Source organism: Pinus tabuliformis, chromosome Q, assembly GCF_031772625.1.
Source record: "Pinus tabuliformis cultivar Carrire ecotype Pingquan chromosome Q, CPIR1, whole genome shotgun sequence".
Taxonomy (NCBI): domain Eukaryota; kingdom Viridiplantae; phylum Streptophyta; class Pinopsida; order Pinales; family Pinaceae; genus Pinus; species Pinus tabuliformis.
The window spans coordinates 1,336,700,989-1,336,714,831 of NC_142296.1; the positions used below are offsets into that span (position 1 = coordinate 1,336,700,989).

A 13,843-nucleotide genomic window follows, 5' to 3' on the forward strand; every position below is an offset into this window, starting at 1 on the left:
GGAAAGGTAATGAAAGAAAAACGCACTTAGCTAATTGGGAACTAGTAAAAAGGCCGATCGCAGAGGGTGGCCTCCAAATTCGTGATCCCTCCCTCGTTAACCTTGCGTTGGGAGGAAATCTCCTGTGGAAATTGGCACATGAGCCCAACCATCCGATCAGCACTACTCTGCTGTCCAAATACGCTCACAACCCGTCTTTCAGAAATCTGCATTTTGACCCCCCTGTCAACAGCGTGCAGATCTGGATTCTCTGCTATAAAGTAATATCTTCTTCAAAAAATCATTGTACAGAGTGCCAGGCAATGGCAAGCGAACCAATTTGTGGCATGACCGAATCATGGGGCGCGATCCTTTGGAGGAGAACGAGGATATATCAGACCTCAAAGACTGGTTGACCTGTGCAGCTATCAACAACTTATACGACCTCTCTATTTGGGATCACCGAGGAGAATGGGCCGGATGGGACTTCCATGGTGTCCCTGACTGGTTTATGCCCCAAAAAAACCTGCTTATCGAGCTGTTGGAAGATTCTACTCCTGAAAACCGATACATGAAAGACAGTTGGGCTTGGGGACAGTCAGGCATATACTCCACAGCAGCAGGCTACAAAGCTCTTCAGGACTCAAAGAACAGCAGTCACACTCTGGCCTTTTGGAAACTAGTCTGGGACAATCTAGCTCTTCCAAAAGTGAACTTCTTTTTCTGGACACTGGTCCATAACAAACTTCTAACAGGAGACAATTTAGAGAAAAGGAACATTGCAGGGCCTCATAGGTGTGAGCTATGCACAAGCAACCTCGAAACTGCCCAACATTTATTCTTGGATTGCAATTTTGCTAAGGAAGTGTGGGGTCTTACTCTTTTGGATCTCCAGATCTCCGCTTTCCCTCAGAGTACTGTTGCTGATTTTTTCACCTCTTGGAGAAATTTCTATCCTCATAGCATCCCCATCAAATCTTTCTGGCATAAAGTTTGGACAGCTATTCCCAAATTTGTTTGCTGGCAGCTCTGGTTGGCCCGTAATGATCAGATCTTTAATGGATTTCGACATTCCCCTCTACAGGTCACAGTTAAAGCTAAAGCCTTCCTCTTGGAAGCAGCCCAACAATAGTTTTTTCAAGAAGATTCATTGCTCCTACCCGAATAAAGGAGATGGCTTCGCCCCCTCAAGCCTTCTCCTTGAAAGTTCCTTCTCACTCCTCAAACAGCAAACCCGGAATGGCGTAAAAGAGACTCTGAGGATTCTTTCATAAACTGGTGGAGGTCCAAAAATCTAACCACAATCTTCTTCGATGGGGCCTCCAAAGGAAACCCCGGGATTGCTGGTGCTGGAGGGGTCATTTATTCTTCGGATGGGAGTTCAAGAGACTGCTTCTGCTGGGGTTTAGGCCAGAAAACCAACAACCAAGCAGAGATATTTGGTCTTCTCAAAGCTTGCCTCATAGCAAGAGAAAAGGGTGTCAAAGACCTCCAAGTTTTCGGAGATTCTGAGATTCTAATAAAAAAATTAAACTCGGAGGATCTCTTCAGCAATGCTAGTCTCAACAAAATTCTAGGCAGATTGAAAAGAGTCCTTCAAGATTTCACCTCCTACAAGTTCTATCATATCCTCAAAAACCTGAATGGTGAAGCGGACCAGATGGCGAACAAAGGATGCTCTCTCATGAAAGGGCAGCTAATTATAAACGACGACAATTCCTTTCAAATTCCTTGAAAATGATGCAACTTAAAAGCTGAATTTGTTGGATGTTTACTTTGTAATTGGGGCTGCCTCGGCAAAGACCCCTCCTATCTTTTTCAAATAAATAAAACTTATGTCCATTATAGTTATCAAAAAAAAAAAAAAAAAAAATTCCAACCATACACATTTCTTCATTTATGCTTGTTGTCACATTCAGGAGAAACACTCCTAGGTATTTCAATGATGGTATGTTTTGGCCCATATACCCAATCATCAACATGTTTTTTTCCATGCCAATCGTGCATTTCCCCTTTCTGACCTTCCTCATTTCCATCATGCATAGGCCTTTATCACATCATAGTCTCTCTTGGATTTATCTCAACTATCTTACCATAAATTTATGCCTTTCCTGCCACACCCAACAAGTTTCCTCACCCCCAAACATAACATTCGCAAGGAAAAAATTAAAAATGAAGGCGAGGACAAGTGATACAAAAAAAGGCAATCACAACTGTAATAAAAAAGAAAACTTCGACAGAACAACATGGCCATGCACAAATTTACAATAAAAAATATATCAATCCATGAGTCAATAATTTTAAAGCTACAACACATAAGTGTTAAAATAGAATATTCCCCAAAATCAATTTAATCCCATGAGTCCAACACTCATGGCACTTCCAGCCATCACAAAAGTGCGCATATGTAAATTCACCTACCAACATCAGTTCAAGACTTATTTACAAGTTCACAACAATCTTAAAGCCTTACTTTTCCCAATAGTTCACAGGGGATCTTTTCATCACACAAGTGTATATATCAAGGAGCTTGAGGGAATTCACCCTCCTTCTCGACATCTTGCATCGTTGATTTGTGTCCATGTGGCTCGCAAGGGATATTTTTTTTCTTTTTCTATCTGCAGGGACAATCCTTTCTCATATGCTTTTCTCTACAATACCAATAGGGAAATATCCTCTTCTCCTTTTCATTCTCACAATACCTCTTTCTACCAAACTTTCCTCTTTTGAGGGAAAACCCTATTGTGTCAATTCTTGTAGGCGTTTTTGCAACTTTGAGTTCATCTTGGCTAGCCTTTGTTGCTTCCCAACAAGCTCCAAAATAATTTCCTTGCATATATTTTAGTTCGGTTGTCGAGCTCCTGACCTCAACCTTCTAGTTCTTGAAGTTTCTTGTTCCTTGATGGGATTGATTCATTTCCTATTGTACCCTACCATGATCCAAGCTTCCATTTTCTACCACTGAGTCTTGATATGAGCCACCACATACTTAGTCATTAGTGTATTAATGGAATTATATATATATATATATATATATATATATATTTCAATTGCCATTTTCCGTTGTTAGGTCAAGCACAATCCTTGCAGTTGTTCACATATCCTCAAATTTTTATCAGTCACATGTCTCAAACCAAGACACCATTAACAACTGCATTAGCTTGATTTTAAAATTCAGAATTACATATACATTCATGTTAATAGGTTTATTCTCCTGCTCTTACAGATTTTAAAAATCAATCCTTAATGAATTCCACCAACAGTAATTTAAAGCCAACCATCATTATCGACTTTCAATTTTAGTTGTTGTACTGAAACCTGCAATAGCTAATGTGATCGACTGCTTTACTAGGGCTAGCTATCATGGCATCCACAATTTCAAAGGTTGATTAATTAGAAAACCACATGCCATATCACTATTTTCCATCTTGTAATATATATATATATATATATATAGATGCATCACAATTGTAAATGTACCATGGTTATTCATGCAATCAACTCGTTACCATTCCATCTCAATGCTACACCCAACATTCACTTGCACAAGCAAATGATCAATATGCAAGCCATGATTGTAGTCCCATAACTAGCGCCTTCACAAGCAACACAAGGTTTCCCCAAGGTCCCTCAACATTCACATACCCACTCCTCCCAAGTGTGCAAGAATGTGTCACTTAAGAAATCATGGAAAAACCAAGCAGGCAGTTTTGCATAACTATGGACATAACAAGCATCCATGGTCATAGCAATAGACAATCCAAACCTTCAAGAGGCCAAACGAAAACACATGCAGTACCATGCATTTTCCAATAAAATCAAACATACAAGACCATCCTTACAGCCAGTATAAAAATCACAATCAAATGTTATAAATGGCATACAATCTTATCCATATTCAACTATGATGCTCAGAGCTAGATCCCCACCCTAGCTCCAAGGATCCAAGCATTGGATCTACTACTATGTTAAGTTGTCACAAAGCACTAATTTATCCCCAAAGTTTAGGGTTGAAACTTTGTCTACAATTCTTTTGTGATAGAATCCATCCAGTCCAAGTGTTGAACCTAAAAGCTCTGTATCACTCTTTAACACACCCCCTACTAACCCTAGCTTTAATCAAGGTTAGAAGGAGGCATTTATTATGTTGACTCAATCTCCAAGGTCCCATTATGGAAATAGGATCTAAAATTTCCAACCATGTTCCAAGTTCTCAAAACTTAGAATGGGTGACATCATTGTGTTCGTCTCATTGATACCTTTCCAATGATATAAATTTTACCTTCATCTCACTCACGGATCCAAAGATATGACCCTTCAAAGATAAGTCAATTCACCCCTGTCACATCATCATTGAATCTATGTGGCAATCACATGGTAACCCATGTGGCACCTTACACGCCATCCTCGACATCGTGAACAAGTCCACGAGGATAGGCACACTCCTCCAAAAAATCAGAGGTCGACCTGATCCACAACTTCACATAACAATAAAAAATAATAAAGGGCCCAACCCCCAACCCTTGATATCCTTTCGGGACGCCTACACTTTGGGCCTTGACTAGCCTAACCCCTACCCGGTCATTCGACCCAATCCCGAACTGGTGAGTCCCACCGATGGCTCAGCCTACGCACCTTGGGTCAAACAGAAATCCACCCAAGGTCTAACCTCTCCAACTAACCTCCCGACCTTTGACTTGGCAGGTCATACAAGAGACTTCAGGTCGGTATTGCAAGCATTTTACACTTACAAATTTTTTTTATTTGTCTTCTTAGTTTACACAAGTGTCATGACCTGCAACTAACTCACTGAAAATACACATGAGATCCATGACGAACTTGGGGAATTACATGTACAGGAGGATACACTCTGTGAATGTGCATTCAAGTGTATCTCTTCAGAATTATAAAGAACTGGAGCAGCTCCCTCGCACATCATAAAAATGTGTTTCTTTTAATAAATCGGGTCACATACATAGAGAAAATAAACAACAACCATCCAGAATCTCATACTTGTCAAATTAATGAGAGGAACACAAAAATTCTGGCTTACACAAAATTTACAGAAGTTTAACCAATCTTCAAACATGCATACAGGAAATCCATTTTCCATTAACACACATGAATTCATATTCCTAGTTAACAATATAATCATACAACGAATACAATGACCAATACATAATATCCAAATATAAGAAGTATGAGCAAATATGTATCTTATACATCCAAATAAATAGGCAACTGAGATCGGGACTTTGACCCTCCACCCAACCTTAAACACACTACAACCAAGTATTTCTTGCAATAGTCACTCCCGAGCCAGATTCCAGAGCTTGAGGATGCATTAGAGAAATTTTGAGGTCTAAAATGGGTCTCTAAGGAATATTATAAAATAATAGTGGAAATAATAAAATAAGATTAGATTACATCATCAAGTTTTGGAGGGAAAAAAAGAAAAAACTATTTTTTCAACTCGTATTTTCAACTTATCTCCCTACGATTTTACTCAAATTTTGAGCAGGAGCACTCATTGGATGCATAATTTAATTTTTCATCCAAGGAATACCCATGTTACATACTTTTAATAAACCCTACTACACAAAAAATGTGAAATACATGGAAAAAGTGATTGCAATCATGTTTTTTTCATGTACTTCACATTTTTCGTGTAGTTGGGTCCATCGAAAGTGTACAACATGGGTACTCCTTGGATGAAAAATTAAATTTTGCATCAAACGATTGCTCTAGCTCGAAATTTCAACAAAAATTGTAAGTAGATAAGTTGAAAATACGAGTTGAAAATATAGGTTTTTAAAAATCTTTTTACCTTTTTACTCCAAAAATGGTGAATCACCCCCCTTGATTGACATCATCATATTGAATCCTGTTGGTTCTTATAAAGTTGATTTTGTCATATATTTTTGTTTTGAAGCCCATTTTTTACCTCAAAATTTCTCTAATGAGTGCTTAAGGGATCAACCAAATATTCCAACTGAAATAGGGACTCCAGGGGACCATCCACCTCCACCCACCAGCTGTGTCATGTATTTAGTGTATCTCGGGGAATCCAAAGGTCCTCCACCCTCTAATGTCAACTGGGGAATTCAGAAGTTATGCTTCCACCTCCTAATAACCAAGGGAATCTAGAGGTTGTGCCTCCACCCTCTAAGCAGCAAAGGAATCCATAAGTTGGGCCTCCACCCTCTAAGAAGCAAGGAAGTCCAGAGGTTGTGCATCCACCTTTTAACCAAAAAAGGAGTCCAGAGGTTGTGCCTCCACACCCTCTAATTAACAATGGATTCAAGAGGTTGTGCCTCCCCCCTCTAAGCAGAAAGGGAGTCTAGATCTCTCTGTAACAAAGAATCCGAGAAAATAAGAAGAGGGAAGCTAAAGAATTATCCTACCAGGAATCCAAGGAGCAAACCTCCACCCAAGTTTTCAAGGGGATCTAGAGAAAACCATCTTCACCCTCCAGACATACAAGGAGTCCATAAACTATTGTCCTCACTCGAGAGCTATCCTTCTACCTCCCAATTCTCAACCCAATAGTTACTCTTCTTTCCTGCGCTCTATTAGTATCATCGAGCTATCTTCTCTCATTCTTTCTCAAATGCTTCCTCCTGTGTTCTCGTTGGTTTATTCTTGCATCAAAATCTGATCTTCTATTTTGTGCGTGAGAGTGCTCTCTTTCCCCCCAACATGAGTCACTTTCTTGTTCATGGTCTCTTCTTCCCCAACTATGCCTTGTATTTTCCTCAGGCTATTGAAACCATCTTCTATTGTGTGCACTAACAATGTTGTCACACCTTCCTTTTTGTCCACAGTGGTTTTGTTGTCTTTTATTGGTGGAGGAAATGTTGTGTATCAACACCTCCTTTCTCCCCACTTCTTATTGGCTGACTTTTTTGTCCCTCATACATCAATGAGAGACAAAATATTAAAAAAAACACTCTTAACCAAAATATATAAGTTATTAAGAATTATATATTTTTAAATGGAAAGATTTAAAATATATATATATGGATAATTCTTACATAAACCAGGACAAATATATATATATATATATATATATATATATAGAAATAATAATAATAAATAAATTCATTCTTAGAAAAAAGAGAATTTTGGTCCATTAAATTATATTACATGTTTTTTTTGGACACTTAATCAATTAGGGTTGGTGTGGAGGAATTCCAACTGTCATAGAAGTTCAAGGGACCTCTTGGAAGATGAAAACCAAGGATCACACAATCTATTAATATGTGTACCATTTGGGTAATAAAGAATTCACGGTTATCTTTTATTCTGGTTTCAACAACTCAAGAATGGTATTAGAGTCGGGCACTCCCTAGAGCCTGCCACTCTCCAAAGCATTCCAGATCTGCACCCTACTCGAGCCTGACATTTCTTCAACCCTATTCTCTTACCATTTATCCACTTAGAACATGTTTCTCTACTCACATTTGTGTTTAAGAATATTTTACACACAAAAACACTCCTTATCAATCTTGCATGTGGAGGTAGAGTGACTTGAACTTGGGCATGGAGACAAACAAATCTGCACAGTCTCAGAGGCATCCCCTGCGCTTGAAAGTCACAAAAACCTTTTTCACATGAGCAAGCCTAGAGCCTGTTAGGATATTCCGACACATAGGATATAGTTAAGTTCAACTTGGTCTAGCATAGAGTTAGGTTAGAGTTAGGTAAAGTGTGTTTCTTTACCGTTGTACATTTTGTAACTTACAATCCGACGGTCACGATATGTAGTGATCCGACGGTTCACTCTCACCTCGGTATTACCGACACTTGATCCGTGGCTTGACACCCGATTGGTCCATGAGTTCTATTTAAAGCGCATGGAGGGTCATTGTTCGGGTAATCTGTGCATGAGAGAAGCTTATGTAAATTTTCATTCTTTGATTAATAAATTGTCTGTACCCACGTTGGGACAGGCCGTGGACTGTTTCCCTCCTTGCACTCTGAGGGTTTTAACCACGTCAAAAATACTGGTGTATTGATTTGAGATCTGGTTGTGAGCGGTGTCCTTTTGGTATTCTTTCTGAGGAACTTACCCTGTAAATTCCTACATGGTATCAGAGCTATTTGAGGGCCGCGTCCGTTGGTGATCCAAATCTGAAGCCGGTAGAACTGCATGCGGCTGTCGTTTCCTAGATCTGCTGTTTCTGACTGCTTTCGGGCCGAGAGGACTGCTCTGTTGCGTTCGGAGCATCTGTTTCAGTGAGGAACCCCTTTCGTTTCACGCGAAAAGGTTTCCGGTAGCCCTAGCTGCGTCATTTTTCAGATCGGGAGGTATACAGTGTTTTTTTTTGCAGTTTACTGTCATTTTCTCTCTGCTTATTTCGGTTTCGGTTTATTTAGCCTTTTTTTTCCCGGATCTATACCTTTCATTTCTGCGTATGCTCTTTGCCCTGCGACTCTGTGCGATTTGGGCAAATCAGAAACAGAAAGAAAGGATTTTTCTCATGCGTATGCTCTTTTCCCTGCACCTTAGTGTGATCTTGGAAAATCAGAAACATTGAGAAAAATATTTAGTTTTTCAGTTAAAAGCTAACTTTGAGATTTTTTTTAAAAATTCTAGTTTTTTGGCTAAAGCTAACTTTGAGCCGTAAGGTTCGTTTTTCTTTGCATATTCGTGTTGGGTTTTGTGTTTTGTGTTTTGTAGGGGAAAAGAGCCTTCCCAAGGCAAGCACGCAAATCGAGGCCCCCCCCCCCCCCCTCTCTCTCTCTCTCTCTCTCTCTCTCTCTCTCTCAAATATTTTGTATAGATCAATTGGTTCAAAGACTTTTTAAGAGAGTAGAGGTCTTGGGTTCAAGTCTCCATTTTGTGGGGGCGGATTTTTTCATTCCCGCACATTCGCGCACTTTGCCGGCAACGTCAACAATTTTTTTTTCAAAAAGCCATATCTTCTTCATCCGGAAGCCTTTTTCAGAGCCGTTTTTTTTTAAAACCGCCTATTTTTTCGAGATCTATCCATTGGACCACTTACTTTCAGCATCTTCAGCTTCAGGATTTTTTTTCAAAAAATGGAAAGTCCATGCCAAGTCATTCTTGACAGCACTAACTACTTCCAATGGGTAGCCTACATGGGAGATTTACTTAGAAGTAAAGGTCTCTTCAGAATAGCCACAGACCAAGAGAAGAAACCCAAAGATGAAGACAAGGCCGAAAAATGGGAAAATAGACAAGATCAAGCACGTGGTTTGATAGGAATGTCTGTTTCTCCTGATCTTAGATTCCACATTGCAGAAATTGAAACTCCTCATGAAGCATTAGAAAAACTTGCTAAAGTTTTTGGGATTAAAAATGAAATTAGAGCCCATCAACTTGAGAATGAGTTGCTTACTTTGGATCCTAATAATTTTTCTTGCATTGAAGATTTCTTGTCCAAATTCAAGACCCTTAGATATCTCTTGGAAGGTGTTAAAGTTAAGAAAGAAGATGGTAACCTTATTTATTCCATCCTTACTAAGTTGGGACCAGCCTACTCTGTATTTGTTTCCACTTTCCATTCTACAAGGGAAGCTTTCATTTGTCAAGGCAAAGACTACAAACCCCCTTCCTTTGACTCCTTTTGTGATTCCTTAATAAGAGAACAAGAAAAACTCTTACACCTTGGTCTTCTTAATCTTGGAAACTCTTCCTCGAAAGCGTTAGCCGCCCAGCAGCAACCAAATTCAAAGAATCCTAAGAAGTCTTATCCTCAAAGGAATGGTCCTAAACCAACTCAGCCTCAAGATGAAAGATCATTTCAGCAAAATGACAAGACCAATAAAAACAAATGGAAGAGGACTGACAGACATTGTAACTTTTGTAATCGAGATGGCCACTTAGAATCTAAATGCTTTAAGAAGATGGAAGCCTTGGAAGCCGCAATGAAGAAACATAACATCCATCTGGAGCCTACTTCAACTTCAACTTCCGGAACGGCACTTTCTGCATGTCATCGTCAATCATCTCAGTCTGGTTATGCATTAAATGTATCTTCTTCTTCTTCTCATTCTCATGAGTGGCTCATTGATTCTGGAGCCTCTTGTCACATGGCCAAAAACCAAGCCATGTTTTCTTCTTTAAATGATTGTAACACCAAAAATATATATGTTGGTGATGATAGATCTCTTAATGTTGTAGGGACTGGAACTGTTCATCTAGACAATGGTCAGTTCAATGATGTATTATGTGTTCCAAACTTATCCTGCAACCTTCTATCTGTCTATCAGATAACTCATTCAGGTGAAGGTAAAATTGTTGAATTTTCACCTCATGATGTTGTAATCAAGGATCTAAAAGATCCTAAACAGATTCTAGCTACTGGTCTTGCTGATGATTCCAAAAGGTTGTATAAGTTTCACAACTTTGGGTCATCCCATCTTCCCTCAGTATTTGTTGCTCATAATGATGAAGTGAGCAAACTTTGGCATGAGCGGTTTGGTCACTTAAACTATCGCTCCCTTCAGCATCTATGTAAAGAAAATATGGTGACAGGTCTTCCTATGGTATCTTGCAAAGATGGTGTTTGTTCCGGATGTGTACTCGGAAAACATCATCGGGACAGTTTTGACAAACGTGCCTCTTGGCACGCCTCAGCCCCTTTACAGCTTGTGCACAGTGATTTATGTGGTCCTCTTCCTGTTGCTTCATTCTCTGGCTGCAAGTACTTCTTAACTTTCATTGATGATTTCTCTAGACGCACTTGGGTATACTTCTTAAAACTCAAGAGCGAAGTATTTAGCACTTTTTTGGCCTTCAAAGCATTTGTTGAAAAACAATCTGGACATCAAATTCTTAAGCTAAGAACTGATAATGGTGGAGAATATGTTAAAAACGCATTCATCAACTTTTGCACCGAAAATGGAATTCAAATGCAACATACTGTTCCATACACTCCACAACAAAATGGTGTAGCTGAAAGGAAAAAACGCACCTTAAAGGAAATGGCTAATTGTATGCTGCAATCTAAAGGACTCAGTCTTAGTTTTTGGGCCGAAGCAATTAATTGTGCAAATTATATAATCAATCGCACTCCTACTAAGGTTCTAGAGAATATCACTCCAGAAGAAGCTTGGAGTTCCATTAAACCAGATGTAAGTCACTTTCGTGTGTTTGGAAGTGAAGCATGGGCCCATATTCCAGATGAAAAGCATAAAGCTTTAGAACCTAAGAGTGAGAAATGTACTTTTGTTGGATATTCTGAAGATGTAAAAGGTTATAGACTTATTCCATTTAAGTCCAAAAATGTTATCATTAGAAGAGATGTAAAATTTGATGAAAATAAATCGGCCTGCGAGCCTAGTCCGGCGGATGTGCCACCTCTTCCTATCTCTTCTATCTTTGAAAACATTTCTTCTTCTGATGATGAAAGCGAGGATGATAATCCTCCCCCACCTTCTCAGGATCCTCAACTTCCAAGATGGGTCCGTGCTACTCGGGATGCAGCAGGTGATCTTGCCGGTGATCCTACAGATCAGCGACGTACACGTTCTCAGTTTGAAAGAGCCTCTTCTTTACTGGCTCAAGCTCCAGTAAATCATGATCCTGACACTTTTGCAGAAGCTTCAGGCCATCCACATTGGGAAGCAGCTATGAATGAAGAATATCATTCATTGATGACAAATGATACATGGGATCTTGTTCCTCTACCAAAGGGACGCAAACTTGTTAGATGCAAATGGGTTTACAGAACCAAGTATGGACCAGATGGGAAAGTTGATAAACATAAAGCTCGTCTAGTTGCTAAGGGCTTTTCACAGGTTGAAGGCATTGACTACACTGAAACCTTCTCTCCAGTTGCCAAAATGAACTCTATCCGCCTTGTTCTTTCCCTTGCTGCCTCTTTAAAATGGGAAGTCCATCAAATGGATGTTAAATCTGCCTTCTTGCATGGGGACTTGCAGGAAGAAATCTATATGGAACAACCCATTGGCTTCATACAAACAGACTCCAGCCTCGTTTGTCGACTTAAGAAATCCCTTTATGGCCTCAAACAAGCTCCTCGGGCTTGGTATGCCAAAATGGATAGCTTTCTTTTAGAATCTGGCTTTTCTAGGTGTCATTCTGACAATACTGTCTACACCAAGAAAGTGGGCAACTCTCTTATCATCCTTGTTCTTTATGTTGATGATCTTATTCTTACTGGTAGTGATCCCAACCTTATAAACCATGTGAAGTCCAGCCTTAAAAAGAAATTTGAAATGACAGACTTAGGACACTTACACTATTTTCTCGGTCTTCAAGTCTTGCAATCCCAAGAAGGTATTTTCCTTTCCCAGTCCAAGTATGCTTGTGATATTCTTCGTCATTTTCACATGGAAGACTGTAAGCCAGCCCCTTCTCCCTTTCAGTCTGGAGTCAAACTTTCAGTCTCTTGTACTTCTCCTGAAGTTGATGCTACCTTATACCGTCAACTTGTCGGAAAACTCTTGTATTTAACCCATACTCGTCCTGATCTTTCCTTTGTTGTTGGCCTTGTTGCTCGTTTTATGCAAAACCCCCGTGAAAGTCATTGGAAAGCAGCTAAAAGAATACTTCGTTATGTTCGAGGTACAGTACAGTTTGGGATTCATTACAGTGCCAAAGCAGCTCCTCTGTTAGTTGGTTTCACTGATTCTGATTGGGCTGGTGACCTTGATGATCGGAAGTCTACTGCCGGTTATGTCTTCACTCTTGGTTCAGGACCTATTACATGGGCTTGTAAGAAACAGGCTGCCATTTCTCTTTCGTCAGCAGAAGCAGAGTATCGTGGTGCCGTGGAAGCTAGTAAGGAAGCCTTGTGGCTTCGTCAGATCCTATCCGAATTTGGCTTTGAGCAGCAGCATCCAACCACACTTTGGTGTGATAATCAAAGTGCCATTCAGCTATGCAAAGATCCAGTCCAGCATCAGCGCAGCAAACACATTGAACTACACATGCACTTCATCAGAAAGCTCATTCATGACCATGTTCTTGAAGTGCAATATTGTCCAACGGATGATCAGGTTGCAGACATCTTCACAAAGGCTCTCACAGAGACGAAGTTCACTAAACTTCGATATATGCTTGGAGTTCAGGAAGTTGTCACTAAGGGGGGATAGGCTCTAGTGCCTCCTTCCTTCTCCTATTGTGTCATATTTGTAAATCCTTCAATCCTATCCCAAGTTGTTCTTAAGGGGGGATGTTAGGATATTCCGACACATAGGATATAGTTAAGTTCAACTTGGTCTAGCATAGAGTTAGGTTAGAGTTAGGTAAAGTGTGTTTCTTTACCGTTGTACATTTTGTAACTTACAATCCGACGGTCACGATATGTAGTGATCCGACGGTTCACTCTCACCTCGGTATTACCGACACTTGATCCGTGGCTTGACACCCGATTGGTCCATGAGTTCTATTTAAAGCGCATGGAGGGTCATTGTTCGGGTAATCTGTGCATGAGAGAAGCTTATGTAAATTTTCATTCTTTGATTAATAAATTGTCTGTACCCACGTTGGGACAGGCCGTGGACTGTTTCCCTCCTTGCACTCTGAGGGTTTTAACCACGTCAAAAATACTGGTGTATTGATTTGAGATCTGGTTGTGAGCGGTGTCCTTTTGGTATTCTTTCTGAGGAACTTACCCTGTAAATTCCTACAGAACCTAGATTGTGGACCATGGTGGCATTGAAATTGAAGGAGACTTGTATGCTCTAATACCACTGTTGAACTGTGCAAACCAAAATCAAAGATAAGTGTCCATTCTTTAATTTTTTTTCTTTTTTTCCGTAGAAAAAGACGAATAATTTTATTCATCTTTGAGGAAAAATAATATTACATCTTGCATATGCTATGAATCATTCCTTAGATAAATGCATCTCAATGCAGAGCGAAAAC

General features: G+C 39.8%; 1 protein-coding gene across 1 annotated transcript; it reads left to right on the forward strand.

The window, feature by feature from the left end:
* Positions 1-337: 337 nt before the first annotated feature.
* LOC149224787 (uncharacterized) lies at positions 338-1,111 on the forward strand. Its single transcript, XM_089388283.1, has one exon. The coding sequence runs from the start codon at positions 338-340 to the stop codon at positions 1,109-1,111; it is 774 nt and encodes a 257-aa protein (XP_089244409.1).
* The last annotated feature ends 12,732 nt before the right edge of the window (positions 1,112-13,843 follow it).

Excerpts from the sequence above, each read along its gene's own strand:
- LOC149224787 (XM_089388283.1), top strand. The coding sequence starts at position 338 with ATGGGGCGCGATCCTTTGGAGGAGAACGAGGATATATCAGACCTCAAA.